This window comes from Zophobas morio, unplaced genomic scaffold, assembly GCF_036711695.1.
Source record: "Zophobas morio isolate AGI-343-1 ecotype UQ-CSIRO unplaced genomic scaffold, CSIRO_AGI_Zmor_V1 ptg000030l, whole genome shotgun sequence".
Taxonomy (NCBI): domain Eukaryota; kingdom Metazoa; phylum Arthropoda; class Insecta; order Coleoptera; family Tenebrionidae; genus Zophobas; species Zophobas morio.
The window spans coordinates 4,872,543-4,893,344 of record NW_026972135.1 but is presented as its reverse complement, the minus strand read 5'-3'; the positions used below and the strand labels follow the sequence as shown (position 1 = coordinate 4,893,344).

The 20,802-nt window shown below is 33.6% G+C and overlaps 1 protein-coding gene across 1 annotated transcript; it reads right to left on the bottom strand.

Moving 5' to 3' along the window:
- Nucleotides 1-14,904: 14,904 nt before the first annotated feature.
- On the bottom strand, nucleotides 14,905-17,511 carry LOC135138413 (uncharacterized). The gene is made up of 3 exons (XM_064068384.1): nucleotides 15,658-17,511; nucleotides 14,997-15,590; nucleotides 14,905-14,925 (listed from the first exon to the last, which is right to left on the bottom strand). Exons 1-3 carry the CDS (start codon nucleotides 17,509-17,511, stop codon nucleotides 14,905-14,907), a joined length of 2,469 nt encoding a protein of 822 aa, XP_063924454.1.
- Nucleotides 17,512-20,802: the final 3,291 nt, after the last annotated feature.

Below are 20,802 nucleotides of genomic sequence, written 5' to 3'. Positions count from 1 at the left end.
ACTATTAGGGATCTTGTTTAGTTGTTCTAAGTTCATAAAAGCAGTAGTGTAAGAAATTACATTATAATAATCACGAGAACCAGAAAGTGCATTGTTTTGAATGTTGCCTAAATTCCACCTAAGTTGGGGTAAATTAAAATCACCCACAATAATATAAGAAGACTCCGTAAATTTTTTCGAAAATTGATTCCAAATCACAACAATAATCCTCAAACACATTTAATGGACAAGCCGGAGGTATATATATCTTGTCATCGTAGTGGCTACAAATTGTCCATACATTCCGAAATCACTGCATAGAAAACAGTATGGTGCTACAGAAAATCATCTTAATCAGATTCATATTATTTAAATGACCAAACCGTTCACAGGTAACATCATTTAACAATATTAATGACACATTCACTTTGATTGAGATAGTTTTCCATCGCACAATTAATTCTAGTTCTAATATGAGTTTGATAATAACTTTATTATTTGCAAGCAGTGTAGTAAATGGTTGCTCTAATGTGTAATTTATTTCGTCTGTGTGTGTCTTTTTTTGTCAAGATCGCTCAACGGATGCAGCATTCATGTCTAACAAATGTCAGTGCTAGATTCGTTGTTCACGCATTCAAGACGCGTTTTTGTACTATTTGCATCTGTTCGGCGCCTCGAGCACAAAATATTTAAAAATTTTGAAATGTAAAGTGCCATGATACCTTTTAACAAAGTACTTGTGCTCAGAATTAGCAAAAAACGACATCAAGGCTGTTTTCCATTGTCGAATATTTGTATTACAATATGTATAGATCCACTGGGTTTACATTACAAAAATGAACATTTTGTACCAAGTCGTGGTTGTGGTTTAAATTTGGTCATAGTGTTTTAAGCATTTCACAACGATTTCCCAAAAACATACTCTTTTGACAAACTGACAAAGTTTGATTCAGAGAGGAAGCGGGAAATTTACTGTGACCAAATACTGAAGATGCTCAAGCATGGCAACTACGAAACTATCTTTCTTCTTGACAATTGGTACACAGGTGAAAAAACACTTAACAAAACCAAAGCACGTAATTGAAGCAGCTTTTCTTTTGGGAATAGTTGTTGATAGAAAGTGTAAAAATCTGAAATGGAGCAAAAATACCGAAGACGGACTGCAACCTTGTCGTATTTTCTTACTGTTTTGCGCGAAATAATAAAAATAGGTAAACTACCCCTAAAACGGGTGGGAGTAGGGTGGACAAATTGGCTACGTCCAAACCCCTGTTCAGGTAAACTGAACATAGTCTCCCCGTTGAAGTACTAACTTCAAGGATGACCTACTTATTGAGATAAATAATACATAATAATAAAGAAACAAAAATCTTAATTAAATGAATACATGTCAACTAAGATCATGCAACAGTAATTAAATTGAAATTAACAAGAGTCCAATAATAAAATGAAATATATACGCATGTATATCCCAATTGCGCATTTACATTGGTAATTGTTTAACTGGCGCACTACACTGGTAACGGGCTCAATTTCCGCACTGATCTTTGCACTATCCCGTTTCTGGTTCGCACTGACACAGTCCTTATTGTAAGAATAATTCTGATACCACTTAACCTTGGCATCTCGATAAGGGTCGAGAGTACGCAGAGGGCGCAGAGACGCGCATGACGGAAGATGATGACGCACTTATGTAGATTTCTTGACGTACCTACGTCGTACTTGTAACGCAATCACCCTTTATTTAAATAAAATATTGTAACGAAAGTTTTATTCTTTTACATTATTTAACCATCACGACCTGGATGTATGATTTCAACCCGACCGAGACACCAACACAACGGGGGCACGTTATCCTCGTGCACGATGACGATGTCGCCCACAGTGGCCGATCGGACGGAAGTTGCCCACTTCGATCGTTGTTGAAGCTCGACCAGATACTCCCTGGACCACCTTTTCCAGAAATGTTGTCGTAACTGCTGGATCTTTTCCCATTGACCCAGTCGATGAATGTTGATGCCGCTCACATCAGGTTCGGCAGGTGACGTAAGTACAGTACCGATCAGAAAGTGGCCAGGGGTAAGTGCGGATAGATTGTCGGGATTTGAGGATAATGGAGTTATAGGTCGTGAGTTAAGACACGCCTCGATCAATGTCAAATAGGTATACATTTCTTCATATGTGAACAATGACTGCCCTAACTCGTTTTAGATGGTATTTCATGGACTTAATGCCTGCTTCCCAAATTCCACCAACGTGTGGTGAGCGAGATGGGATAAAATGCCAACTAACATTATTACCCGCGCAATCATTAATAAATTTACGAAAGGCATCAGATTTAATAACATCGAAATGTATGACTCGTAATTCGCGATTGGCTCCCTTAAAATTTGTTGCGTTATCGGAATAAATATTTGAAGGCTTTCCTCTTCGAGACATAAATCTTTTGAAGGCTCCAATAAAGGCTAACGAAGTACAGTCGGTGACTAATTCTAGGTGAACTGCCTTGGTGGCAAAACAAGCAAACAAATATAAGCCTTTATAGACTTTTTGCCACGACCCCTCCCTTCTCGGATTAGAATTGGGTCGATGTAGTCGACCCCACAATTAAGGAATGGTCGTACTAGATTTACTCTATCTTCGCGTAAATTTCCCATTATTTCTTCGTAGGGAATTGGTTTCGAACGTCTGCAAAGTACACATTCGTGGAGAATCTTTCTAATTATTTCACATCCGCCGATAGGCCAATGTGTTTGTCTAATAACTGCTAAAGTCGCTTGCGGTCCAGCATGTAACGGACGCAAGTGTGTCTGTTGTACAATTAATTTTATAATATGGTACATTTTTGGGATAACCAAAGGAAATTTTTTATCAAACAAAACATTTGCATTGACGAGTCTACCACCCACTCGTATTAATAAATTATCGTCTAGAAAGGGGTTCAATTTGATTAAAGGACTAGATTTTGGTAAGGCATTACCTTTTATGAGACACTTAAATTCCTCAGGAAATGATTCCTGTTGGACTATTTTAATAATAACCTTGCGATTATTTTCAATTTCCTTTACAGTTAGTGCGCCATTTACCCTTTGTCCGTGTCTGACTCTGTTATAAAATCGTAAACAAAAGGCTACTACGTTAATTAATTTTGGAAATGATGAGTACCTTAATAATAAATCTGATGGTGATTGACCTTTATTGTATAGTACTGCCTGTGAACAGACGGTCTGACGTTGTTCTTCAACTTCAAAAATATTTGTTAGTACCTTAAGATCATTAGAATGTGTGACATTTTCACGTAATAACATTGGATATAAAGACGAGTGGATTTTTGGACCAACTAATAACTCGTCATTTAAGCTTTTATAATTACATAATCTAAATGATGTGTCAAACACAATACGTAATTGTGTCGTGGTATACTATCCTCAAAGATATTTGGCGTTTATGACTTCACACCAATTTGACTCCCATTATAATTCAATAGGCCGTCACAACCGGATGTCTTAAACCCGCTCACCGATACCTACCTGAAAAGACCTTTTCGACGTGCCAGGGACGGTCGAGACGCGAAGGACCGGACTCAGAGTAATTTTGTTTGTTAAAATTTTCAAATTTCAAAATTTCCTTACGGAACATGATTTATACTTTGAAGAAAATTACACAAAGACACAATTATTAGAAGTGTTACATACTCGAAAATTTGAGAAACAATATAAAATAGATGCTATGGCGCGAGATCGTGGATTTAGGGTGATTAGTAGACAGCGGATTTCTGTCGGGCTACGTCACGATTATAGGTGGGGACGCGCTGGATCGCCGGGACTCAGTAGCGGGTGATAGATAATCACTGAATTTGAATATCACTTATTCCATAAGTACAATTAACGATTTATTAATCAAACGGCTAAGTAAATGAGAACTGGAATTAACAGCAGAGTGCAACGAAGCAGCGGTATTCTAATCTCAAATAAACGAAGTGCAGCCCGTAACTGCAATGAATTCCCATCCCGTACGAGCCGTACCGAGTTTGGCCTTGTCTAGCCCGACCGAAATCCGCTCTCTACATCACACTTCCGCCGTACCATTGTATATTTAACCCCATCGAACTAATCTGGTCGCAAATGAAAAATAATATAAGAAGGAATAATACGGCACCAAAATTTAGTAGTGCAACAATTGACATAACTAGGGAAGAAGCTTCCAAAATAACTGCCGAAATGTGGGCCAATTGTGTACGACATTCCACAAAAGAAGAAGACCAGTACAGGGCACGGTTGATAACACCGTTAATTATTAATTTAGAAGAGTCGAGTGATGATGACAGTGACTATTTCGATCAATAAATAAGCAGTAGTAGTTAATAAGTAAATAGTTGTGCTGTAATAAAAAATGATTGAGTACAAAGTTACTTTGTTTTTACTTAAAATAAAAAACTCGAAAGGCGCAGTTGTCGGTAAATGCAAAACTCAGTCCTGCCCTGTGCTTTTACCAGAAAAGGTCTTTTCAGGTAGGTATCGGTGAGCGGGTTTAAGACATCCGGTTGTGACGGCCTATTGAATTATAATGGGAGTCAAATTGGTGTGAAGTCATAAACGCCAAATATCTTTGAGGATAGTATACTTTCTTTAAGAACACTGTGGTGTGGTAAATAATAACTACGTGGATTATTAATTTCGTCTTCAGGAACTTGTTCCGCATAACCTTGTTGTAAATAGTCTGTAATTACTGCTGAATAGGATAATTTAAAATTCTCGTCCTTTCGGAATTTACATTCTAAAGATTTAAAACGTTTTATGGCCCCTTCCCGAGAAGTGCCTAAGTTTGGGTTTTCCGCCTTGAACGGAAGTGGTACCGAATACCTTCCCATTTCTAAGCGTTTATGACCCTCCATAAATTTCTTTTCGCATAGGATTTCGTCGGTCGATTGAGGTTTTACGGAAGTATTAAATTCGTCTAATTCCCAGAACTTTCCAACCATCTGTTCAAGGACGGGTTGGGCATAATAACAAGAACCCTGTTTTACAACCCCCGGATTATCTCCATGAGCATTAACCACTACCCAACCGAATTTAGTTTCCTGTAGAATAAAGTCCTTATTCAAACATCTCCGATTAGGCTCTAAAATTTCGAAGAAGGCTTGAGCACCTAACAATAAATCTATCGTCCCTTTGACATGAAATGCGGGATCTGCTAATTTTATGTGGTGCGGAAACTCTAAATTAGCGATTGAAAATGACGTGGATGGTAAAAATTCCGAGATTTGTGGCAAAATAACACATGAAAGGTTCAAACCATAATGTCGGTAATTAGAATGAATTTTGATACTTGCTAATTGTGAGGCACTAGTATTACAACGGTTGACACCAGCGATTGACAAAACGATCAGTTGTGATTTAAGATTTAATAATTTTGACATTCGCTCTGAAATAAAATTTAATTCGGAGCCGCTATCTAACAGTGCCCGCACTTGATGTTTATTTCCCGATTTATCATAAATTTGTACCTGGGCTGTTGGAAGTACTTTACTAAAATAAACTTGTTGAGAATTTGCCTTAAGAACAACGGATTGATCTGATTCGACTTGATTATTGTTGCTGCTAGTATTTCGTATTTCGTTTGGCTCGGGATTGTCTACATGCAACAACGTATTGTGATGTCCTTTACAAATTTTACAGACATGCGATGATTTTCACTCCGCAACTTTATGACTATTCTGAAAACAATTAGAACATAGTTTTTTGGACCTCACGATCGTTAACCTATCTGTAACCATTAGGTTAATGAATTTTGCACAACAAAATAAATTATGAGGATCAGAACAATATGGGCACATTACTGATCTGTTTGAATTGGTATTTAAATTTGTTTTTTTTGTTTTTATTTGTTGATTTTGCTGCTACTCTGAACGTTAATTCTGGCGGTTTTACATTAACAGCGCTATTTTGAACGATAGGAATATCATATTTTTTTGCAGATTTGGCCGAATGTTTGGCTTCCAATGCTTTTAATTCGCAGACAACGATATGAAATTCTTTGTCAAAAATGATACATTGACCTGCGGTAGATGTCTGTTTTAAAATAATTTCCAATTCCTCAATTTGACTTTGAATGTCGAAAAATTCCTCATAAATTGACCTGGTTCTAGTCAAACATTTTTGTATTTTTGACAAACAAGCTGTACTTTCTTTAGATGACTTTAAATCGTTTATTAAGTTTTGAGCCATGGTTAATTTGCGTTTTAGCGCTCCCCGCTTAATATTTAAACCAGAAAGTCTTTCAGTAGTCATTGTTCATTAATGATTCAACGATAATCTACTTGACACTGATACGAAATAAAGGACTAATGAAAAAAGGAATGAACTGCACTTACTGGTTGTCGTCAGATGTCACGATGCTCAAAATTGCCTTGGACGTGAAGTTGCTGAAGAAGTCCTCTACAGTCTGGCGATGCTGTCGTCGTCAGATGTCACGATGCTCAAGATTGCCTTGGACGTGAAACTGCTGAAGAAGTCGTCTACGCTTTGTGGATGTCGTCGTCGGATGTCACGATGCTCAAGATTGCCTTGGACGTGAAGCTGTTGCAGAAGTTCTGGGGATGCTGTCGTCGTCGAATGTCACGATGCTCAAGATTGTCTTGGACGTGAAGCTTTTATCGACGATACAGTAGAGAACAATACCACTAATTCCGCGAGAAATCCGGCTCGAAGGACCAAAATGTTTTGAGCGAAATAAAAATCACCTTTTAGTTACACGGTTTATTTAATAACGCACAAAATTTTAAAAATTTGCCGGTCTCTCGGGTCGGCACGTCTTTACCCTCTCGATACTTCTCGACGACTCCCCGAGAGAGTGAAATAATAAAAATAGTTAAACTACCCTAAAACGGGTGGGACTAGGGTGGACGAATTGGCTACGCCCAAACCCCTGTTCAGGTAAACTGAACACTAGTCAACGCCTGAAGAAAGAAAAAACAACGACAGTTTATAGTTTATGTGTCTTTTTTTAAGTGTAAATTATATTGTATTATTTTCGAACTAGGAAATCATATATATATTTATTTATTTATATTATGAATTTATATTAATTTTTGTATTTTATTACTTATTACATATTATATTTTTTCAAACATTGAATAAAATAATAATTTACTCTAAGCTCTAAATTTTACTCTCCATATCCATATCCCTAAATGGTAACTAGACTTTTTTGAAATGCCTATTCATATCGCATAGATCATGTTAATAAAATATACTGAGAGTCATATGTTTACGATGTTGCGATATATACGTAACGTCTATGTCCATTTAATACGTTATATTGGCGTTTAAAATAAAACGTAACAGATACATCAAAATATAGAGAATCTAGCGACATACTAACACAACGTTATGATGATGTACCAGCGAGCACGTCTCTAGTCTGAAACAATGTGGATGTCACCAGTATGTTACAAGCATGGGTCACTGTTGATTACATTACATAGCACAGGGAAAGCAAATGTACGCAGTTTGGGATGTAACAGCTAACAAGATCGTAGACAGAGTTAAGTGGCATTAACATCGCTACGACGTAACTGTGTTTACTGGGATGTCGATGTTATTCTGCGCAATAAGCAACAAATCTGTTCAACGCAATAAGCAATTCATTACTTATTGTGTAAAGTTAGTAGTTAGCCCATCTAAGTATACCAAATTATCTACCTACATGTTACAACATTTATAGTTAGAGTGATATGGAAGAAATACACAAACTGTACTTACCAGAGTACCGCAATAAAAATACAACCGCGTCTGTGGTGTATGCGTGTACGTTGGTCAGTGGCTACATGAACAAGTTACGTGCGCGGCACAGGTGCGCGACCGATTAAAAATGTGACAGCACAGCTGTTCAGCTCTTCGAGTTTGCTTCGAGTTGTTCAGTCGAAAATGTCCATTTTGCTTATTTGAGACTATTAATTAATAAAACCATTTCCATCTGTCCACTTCCCAGTGCAAATTTTCGGAAATTGCTGGGTGTAAAATGTTTTTTCGGGGAAAAAAATTGGAGAAAATTTTAATGGGGCTTAAACGTTATCAAATCTTTTTAAATGTAAAAAAAACTTTAACGCAATGATACGTAAAGGTAATAGATACCTAATTACCTACATATCATAAATCACCGCTAATTTGTAGTTTTTATAATTATATCATGCTATTGACCCGTACCGTATAATAATATACGTGTAGAAGACATTATTTAATTAAAGTGCTCACAAACAAATCTGAACAAAAATGTACGTGCTAAAACTTGCAAAGGGGACATAGGACGTATTTTATAATTTAATTTCATGTAAGTAATATTACCTATAGATACCATGGAAAAACTTGATGAAATAAAATATGTTTATAAAATAACAAATATAAATGTATATAAAGAACATTAATAACACATTATATAGAGGTACTTTCAGCGACAAAAAAATTAAAGGAAATGACTATGAAACGACTTACTTTTGTGCTTTATATAAAACAGATAAGTTTTTAGAACTGAATGTACAAAAAAATACATAATATATATAAAACCTATAAATAATACATTTAAAAATCATTTAAAATATGTATAATTTAAAAATGATTTATGAAGTACGTATAGTATTTATACGAACACACAATTTAGACCATACTAATGTATATAATACGGTTAATATAGTATTGAGTGCTACTTGGGAATGCTATACGATTATTTATTGATTAACGGCGAATTAAAAAAAATCATCACAATTGAGATAGGGCGGGTGGGCGGGCAGACATTTTTCCTGTTTGTTTTAATATGTGTAGACTCCTTTTCACAACATCATTGCAAAATCCAGCTTTCCTTGCAAAAATTACCATTTTAACCATGTTTTAAGTTTCTTATTGTGAAAAGATGGCTACGTATGTTAAGAAAAAAAAGGCAAAATATAAGCCCCGCTCACCAGCCTTTTCTCGATTGTGATGATTTTTTTTTATTTGTTGTAGGCCGAGAAATTACCATGTGAAATATGTTCTTAAGTACCTAATCGTGTTATACAAAGAAAACTAATTGCATTAATTAAAAAAGAAAACCAAAAGAGATTTTCGATTTCTCAATTTTCCGGTATTTTAGTTTTACGACTTGACAATTTTGATTCTTCAGTTTTTCAATTTTATTTTTGGCGTTTCGATTGTTCGATTTTTCGATGCTGCAGTTTTGAGATTTTCGAATTTTTGATTTTTCAATTTTTCCATTTTCGACTTATCAGTTTTCAATATTTCTGTTTTGGCATTTTTGAATTTCTAGGTTCGATTTTAAATTTTCAATTTTTCGAATTTTTGATGTTTCAGTTTTTGGGTTCTTCGATTTTTCTGTTGAATTTATCAAATTTTTAAATTCTAGATTCTTGATTTTGTTTTTCCGTTTTTCGATTTTTCTATTTTCCAATTTCTCGATCTTCCGATTTTTTGACTTCTACGTTTTACATTTTACGGTTTTTCACTTTTTCAATTTTTGCAATTTTTTAATTTTAGATATTTCGATTTTTCTATTTCCCGATTTTTCAAATTTTCGATTTTTCGTTTTTTTTTAGAACTAAAATTTAAATTCTTTCGTTTTTGGGATTTTCGATTCCTTGATTTTCCGGTATTTCAGTTTTACGACTTGACAATTTTGATTCTTCAATTTTTTATTCTTGGCGTTTCTAAATTTTCGATTTTTTGATATTCCTATTTCTGGATTTCTCGACTTTTTGACGTTTTGGTTTCTCGGCGTCTTCATTTCCCGATTTTTTGAATTTTTAGTTTTTCGATTCTTCCTTTTTTCGACTTTTCAGCTTTCGATTGTTCGATTTTTCGATCCTTCAACTTTGGGATTTTCGATTTATCAGTTTATTACTTATTCAATATTTCTGTTTTGGGATTTATAAATTTCTTGTTTTTTTATTTTTCGATGTCTCAATTTTCCAGCATTTCAGTTTTACGAATATAAAATATTGTTTTTTCAATTTATTGTTTTTGCCGTTCTTACATTTTCTATTTCTCAGCTTCCGGTTTTAGATTTTTCGGTTTTTCAATTTTTCAATTTTTGAATTTCAGATTTTTCAATTTTTCTATTTCTCGAATTATTGACATTTTGATTATTCGATTGTTAAATTTCCGAATTTTTCAAATTTTCGATCTTAATCAATCTCTACATAAGAATAAAACAATCACCACAATTGAATTGGGGTGGGTGGGCGGGGTTTATATTTTGCTTTTTTTTCTTAATATACTTTATGTTCTTCATTTCTTGTAAAGAAATGAGTATTTTGCAGTTAAGCTCCGCCCCTTTGATTCACGTCGAATTAAAAAATCATCACAATCGAGATAGGGCGGGTGGGTGGGCTGACATTTTGCCTGTTTTTTTCAATATGTGTGGACTCCTTTTCACAACATGAAACTCAAAACATGTTTAAAATGGAAAATTGTATAAAAAAATATCGATTTTGGAATTAGACTCGGCTCCATAATTCCGAAACTCATATTTCCTTGCAACGATGTTTCAAGTTTCTTGTTGTGAAAAGATGGCTATGTATATTAAGAAAAAAAGGCAAAATATAAAGTTTAAATTTTTGCTAAAAGTCTTTTATAAGCAAGCAATATTTCCGCCCATCCACTCCTTCTCCATTCTAGTGACTACTCTTAACATTGTTCAGTCTTATTTTAGCAAGTACTAGCGCACACCCGCGCTGTTCTCATTTGAACGATTTTATTTATATTCACTTATTCAGTATAAGATCCACCTTTGATTCTGACCTTTTGAAAGAATTTGAAAAAATCTTTGTTTTCTTGGTGTTCTATTTTTCAAAATTTTGAAGAATCATAGGGACCCCCAAGATCCTTTCTTTAATATGTTAAAAAAATTTTAGCGTTGCTTGTCTTTTATTTTTTAAAGAATTTGGAAAAAATCTGGGACTCCCAGGATTGTTTTTAAAAAAGTTTGGAGGAATCTTGAGCCTCTCTGTATTTTTTTAATAGATGGAAATAATCTTCGGATCAATTGTTTCATTTTTTAAATAATTTTTTAAAATCTCGGAAAGCCTTGGTGTTTTGTTTTTAAAATGTGAAATAATCCTCGGAGCCTATTGTGTTTTGTTTTTGAAATAATTTGGAAAATTGTCGGGGTTTCCCAGAGTTTTGAGACTTTTTTAAAAAGTTTGGAAGAACCTCAGGAATTCCGGTATGGTTTTCTTTAACCATGTGAAAGAATTTTCGGTTCCCTTTGTGTTTTATTCTTCAAAGAATTTGTTTCTAGGTTTTTTGTCTTTTTTGAGTTTGAAAACCATCTTGGAAGCTCCTAGTGTTTTTTTTTGTCTGGATTCCTTCTGTTTTGTGTCTGAAATATTTGAAGAAATCCTGAAGTGTTTATTTTTAAAGATTTTGAAAGAATCTTACGGACCAAAATGTCCCTTTTTTCATATGTCAAAAAATTTTCGGCATCGGTTGCCTTTTATTTTTTAAAAAAATTGAAAAAAAATCGGAGACTTCTAGTGTCATTTTTGAACTAGTAGGAAAGAATTTTCAATACATAAAACACACACACAAATTGTAGGGGTCCATTGTGTTATTTTTGGACGAATTTAAAAAAATCTCGAAAATTCTTGCCGTTGTACTTCTAAAATGTGAAAAAATCTTCTTGGTCTTTTGTGTTTTGTTTTTGAAAGAACTTTAAAAATTCTTGAGGTTTTCCTGGTGTTCTTTTTTCAAAATTTTGAAGAATCTTGGGAATCCCAAATGTCCTTTCTCTTTAATATGTTAAAAAATCTTCAGCGTTGCTTGGCTTTTATTTTTTAAAGAATTTGAAAAATGATTGGGGACTAGTACCTTCTAAGATAAGACTGATTTTGGCAAATGGAATACCCTCTAAGAAAAGAGAGGGTGGGTGGGTGGGGTTAGTAGCTGCTTAGATAAGACTGGTTTTGGGAAATGACATCCCTGCTAAGAAAATACACGGGGCGGGTGGGTGGTATTGTTTTTAAAAAAGTTTGGAGGAGTCTTGGGTTCTCCCCTGTATTTTTTTTTAATACATAGAAATATTTTTGGAAACTGTGTTTCATTTTTTAAATAATTTTAAAAATCTCGGAAGAATCAACAAACTGACAACTGTCGTATCAAAGAAAAACTTCACTGTAATCTCTGTCGGAAAAAAGGGTACGCAAATAAAGTATGTATTTCCACATTACTTCAAAAAAATCGACAAACTGTCAAAAACGTCGACATCGGTTCAAATTCCTCTGTTGATGAAGAATTTCAAATAAATAATATTATCGACATCTTCAATAGTTCTTCGTCAGCTTATGAACCAAAAATGTTCATTACAGTTAAATTTGAGTGTGATACCGGCAGTCCAGTCAGCATCATTTCAAAGAAAATCTTCGATGCATTGAATCTTAAAGTGACTCTTCGAAGTACAAACATTCAATTTCGCTCCTATACAAAACAAATATTTAAACCTCTGGGTTACATACAAATACCTGTTACATATGAAAAGAGAGATTTATTTGTCGTTTTTGATTATGGTACAGCCATTATGGGAAGACGATGGATTCGAAACCTACAGATAAGTCTTCATGATTTTTATTCTATTTGTACTTGTCAACCATGAATGTCAGAAATTTTCAATCACTTCAGCGACGTTTTTCTACCAAAAGTTGGTGAAAATCCAAACTATCAATGCTCTTTATCTCTTCGAGATAATGCACAACCAATTTTTATAAATCCTTGCCGAGTTCCTTACGCTCTCCAAGAGAAAGTTGAACACGAATTAGATGACTTAGAAAATCAAGATATTATTAAGAAAACTGATCACTCCGAGTGGGGAACACCTTTGGTAATTGTGCCGAAGAAGAGTGGTGACATTAGACTGTGTGCTGATTACAAAGTAACTATCAACAATCAACTTCAAGATAATCGTTATCCTATTTCCAGAATAGAAGATATTTTCAATAAAATGAAAAATGGCAAATATTTCTGTACATTAGACGTCTTCAAAGCGTATTTGGGGTATTCCATACCAAATCGACCACTTTTTAACCCGACCCCTTTTGATATGCCTGAAAGTTTTTCTTCCTTTTCTATCCTATAAAAGACGTTTCTCAGAATTTTTTCAATTTTTTTTACCCGACTCAAAAAAAGTTATGAATTTTTGAAAAAAACCGCTCATTTTTTTTTGAACTGCTAGAACTTTTTCAAAAATTGACCGTTTGGGACCGTTTTTTTTTCAAAATTTTTGTTTTTAAATGTACTTTTCGGAAAAAAATACACCAAAATTTTTAAAGTTCATCTTATAAGAAATTTTTCAGTTTTTTGAGAAAAACCATCAAATTTTCGAAGTTCGCCATTTTTTATTTTTTATTTTTTTTTCTCATAAAAAACTTCAATCAATTCTCCAATTATCCCCACTAATCCCGGAGTGGGCCGATTCTTTTTTCTATTTTTTTTATTTAATTGAAAAAAAAATCTTTTCATTTTCAATAGTAAACAATTTTTTTTGCTTATTTGATGCCATAATGTTTCGATGAAATTATTTTGATAAATGTAGATAAGTATAATCAAAATAATTATCGCTTCTAAAACAATGAATCAGAAGAATGTTCATAAACTAGAGAAAATTGTTCTTTTTATTAATCAAATATAATGACAATAATCTTTAATTCAATACTAAAACGCACTGAAGATTTATAGGTTATGTTCTAACTCTCAATTTAAGACAACCGAATAGATTTATGGATTAGAACATACTTGCGTGTATCGAATAAACTGGCTATAGGTAAGTCTGTAATTGTCATACCCTAGTTTATCGATCCGATTGACGTATTAAGATTTGAATCTCAGTCATATTAATCGTAGATTAAGATTATAAATAAAAAATATATTACCTAAAAATCTTTTAATTTTATTTCTTTTCTAATATAAATAATATAAATGAAAAAAAAAATGTTTTTTTCTTTTGAAAATAAACAATTTTTTTTTCAATTAAATAAAAAAAATAGAAAAAAGAATCGGCCCACTCCGGGATTAGTGGGGATAATTGGAGAATTGATTGAAGTTTTTTATGAGAAAAAAAAATAAAAAATAAAAAATGGCGAACTTCGAAAATTTGATGGTTTTTCTCAAAAAACTGAAAAATTTCTTATAAGATGAACTTTAAAAATTTTGGTGTATTTTTTTCCGAAAAGTACATTTAAAAACAAAAATTTTGAAAAAAAAACGGTCCCAAACGGTCAATTTTTGAAAAAGTTCTAGCAGTTCAAAAAAAAATGAGCGGTTTTTTTCAAAAATTCATAACTTTTTTTGAGTCGGGTAAAAAAAATTGAAAAAATTCTGAGAAACGTCTTTTATAGGATAGAAAAGGAAGAAAAACTTTCAGGCATATCAAAAGGGGTCGGGTTAAAAAGTGGTCGATTTGGTATGGAATACCCCATATTTACATGTTCCTGTTGATGATGAAAGTGCACGAATACAAACAATTTCAACTCATCGAGGTACCTATTTAGCTAAACGACTCTTTTTGGTATCAAAACGGCTCCAAATCAAATTGTTCACGATTTAGAAGGTACCACAGCGTATTTTGATGATATAATGGTTCAAGGTTCTTCTATTGAAGAATGTAAATTTCGTTTAATTAAAGTTCTTGAACGATTACGTAAATATAATAATAATAATACATATATTTACGGAATTATATCCTTGTACAAGTCAAAAGAGATGAACAATACATACATACATACAGACATTATATATACATTGTACACTTTAGTCAATACATTACTTCGTCAAAAACAAAAAACAAAAAACAAATAAATTACAAATAATTTACCAGCTCAGGATGGACTTCACATTTGCTTTAAAACATTTAGGTGGTACATTAAAAAGGTCTAGACAGGGATACTCATTTAATAGTTTGCATAATCTGCTAATAGAAAAATGAACCCCATAATTTGTTCGATGATTTGAGACATAGAATAAGTCATTATGTCTTACCGAATAGCTTGGCACGTGTAGATAAAATTGTTCCAGTATACTGGGGCAGTCAATATGATTGTTTAATAGATTAAAGGCAAAGCATATATCAAGATATTTGTGTCGTCTTTCTATCGCAGGTATACCAAAATATTCTAAAAGTTTTACGTAATCGCTGTTGTTGTAATCTATGTTAGATTTGAATGCTAGGGTCTTTATTATTTTCATTTGTAAGCGTTCTAATCGCTTTTTAGCAGTCTTATAATTAGGTGTCCATATGACTGACCCATAATCAAGCAACGATCGTATGAAACTAACATATAATATAATGATTGGTCGCGTATTAGAGAACTCTTTAGTAATTCTGGTTATGAAACCTAGACGCTTATTACATTTATTGACAACATCATCCACATGCTGTGAATAACTTAGAGACCTGTCAAAATATACACCTAAATCACAGAAAACATCGACATGCTCCAATTTATTACCTTCAATGATATAGTCAAACAGCATGCGCATTTTTTTGCATGAAAACCTTAAGATTTTACATTTGCTTATGTTAATTTCTAAACCGTTTATTTTACACCAGGCAACAAATCCATCCAGCTCTTTCTGTAGTAAGGCGCAGTCAGTATCTGTCCTGATAACGCGAAACAGTTTTAGATCGTCCGCGTATAACAGAAATCCATCCCGTCTTATCTATAAACTCTTTAAGATCATTTATATATATATTGAAAAGTAAAGGTCCCAAATGAGACCCTTGTGGGACGCCTGAGGTTACTTTAATATTTTGTGAAAAAAATCCCTTTACCTTGACAATTTGTTCTCGTTCTAATAAGTATGAGGCTATCCATGATAAGAGAGGATCCCTGATACCAGCTGCGTGCAGTTTAGATACTAGTATATTGATATTGACTCTGTCAAACGCTTTGGTTAGGTCTGTGTAGATAGTGTCTACTTCGTTACCATCTTCTAACGCAGTACTTACGAAGTTAACAAATTTGTATAAGTTGGAGCTGGTAGATTTACCCTTACAGAAGCCATGCTGTTCCTCCATTATAAAATTTTTTGTAATTTTCTGCAATTTATCACAAATAATAGCTTCAAATAATTTTGGTATAGCTGAAATAATAGAAACACCCCTGTAATTCTTGACATCTGATTTAGAGTTACCCTTGTGTATTGGAACTACATAAGACTGTTTCCAGACTTTGGGAAATTGTGATAATTGTATAGTTTTATTAAATATCACATAAAGGGGATACGCTAACGATTCTGCACACGCTTTCAAAAAAACTACGGGGATTTTATCAGGCCCGGCACTGGTCTTATCATTTAAAGTGCGGATTTTATTTACAATATCTTCAACCGTAATAACAAAATTGCTAACATCTAATAAATAACCCTGGGGTTCTCGTACATAGTCAGAAGTAGCAGAGAGATTAGAATAATTTGACTGAAAGAACGTTGCAAATAAGTTAGCAATGTCCTGACCTTCTGCCGCTTGAACGTCCTCGAGATGAAGTAAAGAAGGCATAGTATGTCTATCATTCTTGGTTTCGTTTACAAAGTGCCAGAAACTTTTACTATCATTTACCACATCATTTTCAACTTTTTTAATGTAAAGCTCTCTGTCGTTTAGAACCGATTTTTTACATGCTTTGCGTAAATTTACAAAAATATTATAATCGGACTGTAGGTTGGAAATTTTAAATTTCTTGTAGGCAAATTTCTTTTGTTTGATTAAACATTTTGATTGATCACTAATCCATTTGGGCCAACTAATTTTATGTGGAAGTTTACTTGCAACGTAACAGTCAATAAGTCTATAAAGAAAATCATAGAACAACTCAACAGTTTGATTGATACAACTCTGTTCATTCAAAATGGACCAATTATAGCTAAACAAATTGTCGATAATTCTATCGTACTGGGCATTTCTAAAATCTAAACAAATATTCAATGGATCATTAAGAGTGTCATCACCTAGAATATCAAAGTGAATGGATAAGGCCGGATGGAACACATCCGGATTGATCAAGGGCTCACATTGTTGAACGAGTGTGGTGGACCAGTTTGAAAAAACCAAGTCCAAAACTGTACCTTTATCATTCTTAATGTTATTAAGTTGTGAAAGACTGCAATATGAAAATCCGTCGCAGACACTCTGCTCCACGTCTTTACTAACTCCAAGCGGCACAAAGCCATCACCATCAGGAGCGACACACCATTCTAGACCTGGTAGATTGTAATCACCCACAATACAAACTATGTCCTCGTTGTAATCGGACGTCAAATGTTCGACAAATGAAGCGTGTTCTTCATACACTGCTGTGTTCGAGTCCGGTGGTATGTAGACAGCTCCTAACAGCATTTTATTTGACCCATTTATGTAAATTACTACCCATATTTCTTCACGAGTTGAGTACAAGTCGTAGTCAATAACTTCTGACTGAAAGGTGTTCAAAACTGCAATCAGAACTCCTCCTCCTCTGCTCTTGCTACTGGTTGATGTAGACCGGATAATCTGCATCTGAATCGAGAAATATTTCAATTTTTCAAGAAGACAATTCAATATTTGGGTCATGTCATTTTAGAAAAAGGACTCGAAAAAGCGGTCATAAAAGCACCAAGGCCGAACTCTTTAGAAGAACTTCAACGTTTTCTTGGAATGGTGATGTATTATACAAAATTTATTCCCAGTGCACCCAGCATGTTATATCTATTAAACCGCCTGTTAAGAAAAGACACAAATTTTATAAATGATCTATCGCATGTGAAACAGTGTTCAAAAAAGCTAAAGCTGAGATAGCCAGTGAAGGAGTTCTTATATCTAGAGAGCGGATTTCTAGGTTTAACGCTTTTTGTGAAAAATGTAAGCACTTAAAAACTTTACAATACAATTTGGAGTCATTTGACACATTTTTTTTTATGCTTATTTTCTTTTTTTTTCAATTTTATGCATATTAAAACTTATATGCTTATTTAATGCTTTTTTCGACGAATATGAGTTTTAATGCATATTTTGTTCAAATGCCGGCCTTGTCGGGATGACAAATACTTGTTAGTTAGCCGTATGGTCGTATGCATTTTACCTGGACTTGACCATTGAAGTAAACTTACTCAACACCCTTTCTGTGAATAGGTTCCGATCGTTTGGGTAATAAAATTTAATTATAGGATTGGAAAAATACTTCATAGATTTTATAACTTTAAATCCTTACTTCCGTTGATAATGAATTAGAGCTTTTAACCAGATGTCCTTATTCGGCATTTTGTGGCAAGACCGTTGAAGATTCTAGAAAAAAGGATTATTGTACCCAACTACTTACCTTAAAATTTTTCTAATGGAAACTTTTAAGTAAATGAACCGTTTATTTCACAACCATCAGTCTATCGCATCTGTCGTAGTACAGTGTTATACGTGGTTCTCCCTTGTTGAGTTCTTTTTGGTAATATTACTAATATTTTAAAAGAATGCCGAAAGTAAAATCTACGCCGGATGAGTGGATAAGGGATTTTCCAGAATTAAAATTAGAAAACAACAAAATATTCTGCAGAGCTTGTGTGAAAACCGTAAGCCCACAAAATTTTTTTTATCTATTTTCCTTTGTTAATCCTGTATATGTACGTTGTTTTAGATTCAAAATGATAAAAAATATAACGTGACGCAACATGTCAGAACGACTCTTCATGTAGAAAGGAAGAAAATGTTTGAAGTTTCTAAAATTAAACAGCAGACCATACATGAATCTGTTGCATCTACTTCCACAAAAGATGAGCAGTTTCAGTTTAATTTCGATTTATGCAAAATGATGATCCAGTCCAATATACCTTTAAAAAAATTGGAGAAAGTCCCTCTTCAAGAATTCCTTGAAAAACACTGCAATCGACATATTCCGGTTGAAAGTACTCTCCGAAAAAATTATGTAGGCCCAGTGTTTCAGTAAGTTTACAACGAAATTAAACATCGCATTAGAGATAATTATTTATGGTTCGCTGTCGATGAAACAACCGATAGTTGTGGAAGATACGTGGCAAATATAATTGTTGGAATCTTAAATGAAAATTTCCCTAGTCGAGGGTATGTAGTAAGTTTGAAAATGTTAGATAAAACAAGTGGCAATACGATTACCAGATTTGTAAATGACAGTCTTACGTCACTATTTTTGCCAAATAAAATTTTATTGATGATCTCGGATGGAGTTCGTTATATGTTGAAAGCAGGGAATAATCTAAAAATATTGTACCCCAATTTAATTCACTCTACTTGCATTGTCCACGGTTTAAACAGAGTGGCTGAAGGAATACGTTTGCAGTTTCCTACTGTTAATAAATTAGTGGCAAATGGTAAAAAGATTTTTGTTAAAGCCCCACTAAGAGTGCAACACTTTAAGGAAAAATTTCCAAACATACCACTGCCGCCAGAGCCGATTATAACGAGGTGGGGAACATGGTTACAGGCCACATTTTATTATGACAAATATATCAAAGAATTTGAGGAAGTAGTTACGGAGTTTAGCGAAGGTTCTTCTCAATCGATTAAAGATTGCATAAATATTTTGGAAAACAAAGATTTGCGACAAGATCTAGCTCTTGTAAGAAGCAATTATCAATTCGTATGTGAGGTAATAGCAAAGTTAGAAAAACCCAACATGTTGTTGGTAGATGCCATAAGCTTAGTGAAAGAATTTAAACAACAAGCAAACGCAGTAAGGGGTGATATTGGTACTAGAGTATCTCAAAAACTTGACGAAGTGTTAAATAAAAATGCAGGTTTCGGTGTTATTTCCGACGTTGCTCGTGTTTTACAAGACCAGAAGGTGGAAAATTTGGAGTTAGATTCAACATTAGTTGCAAGATTCAAATTTGCGCCAACAACGAGTGTGGATGTTGAACGCACATTCTCCAATTTTAAACACATTTTAAATGATCGGCGAAAAAATTTTACAGTGGACAACTTGGAACATATTACAATCATAAATTGTTTTATAGAAAATTGAAATACGCGTGTAAAATATTAAGTCTAGGATTATTGTAATAATATTTTATCCAAAGTTCTAAGAAGTGTTCTTTGATTTGTAATATGATTATGTTTTTAATGCTTTTTTGCTTAAAATAAAACTTTTTTAATGAAAGTGTTGCGCTTATTTAAGCGCTTATTCTTAATTTTTTTGTGCTTATAAATCCGCTCTCTAATGATGAATGAACCCGGTGATTTACACGCAAAACTTTGTAAGTTCTGGACAGACACCTTCTGAACTCTTTTTAGGAAGAATTGTACGAACCAAGTTAGATTTTATGAGACCCACTGAATCAGCAAAAAAGGAAAACAAATCGAGTTTCGAGAACCATTTTCAAGTGGGCGATAGAATTCGATCCAGAAATTATTCCAGACATGGATTATGGAAATATGGAATAATTACAAAATGTATTAGTAATCTACACTATTTAGTAGAACTAGATGATGGTTATCATCATTACAATCAACTTCGTTCTTGTAATGTGGAGAAGAAAATGAATATCAACACTGGACGATTGTCGTCTCTGGGGTGTATAATATCTTGCCTATGCAAAAACTGTCAGACGTAAACAGATAAAATGAACACCCTATATACCGTCTGTACTTTTTTGCATAATGAATATAAAACAAAATCGTTATACACGGATGCAGATAACGTACAAATCCAAAATATTCGCATTGTGTATTATTGACAAATTAGTATGCCGCGACAAATTATACATATGCAAATCAGTAAACGATAAATATCTAAACGTATAAATATAAAACCTAAAATCATATCCCACACGTCGCATTAAACCA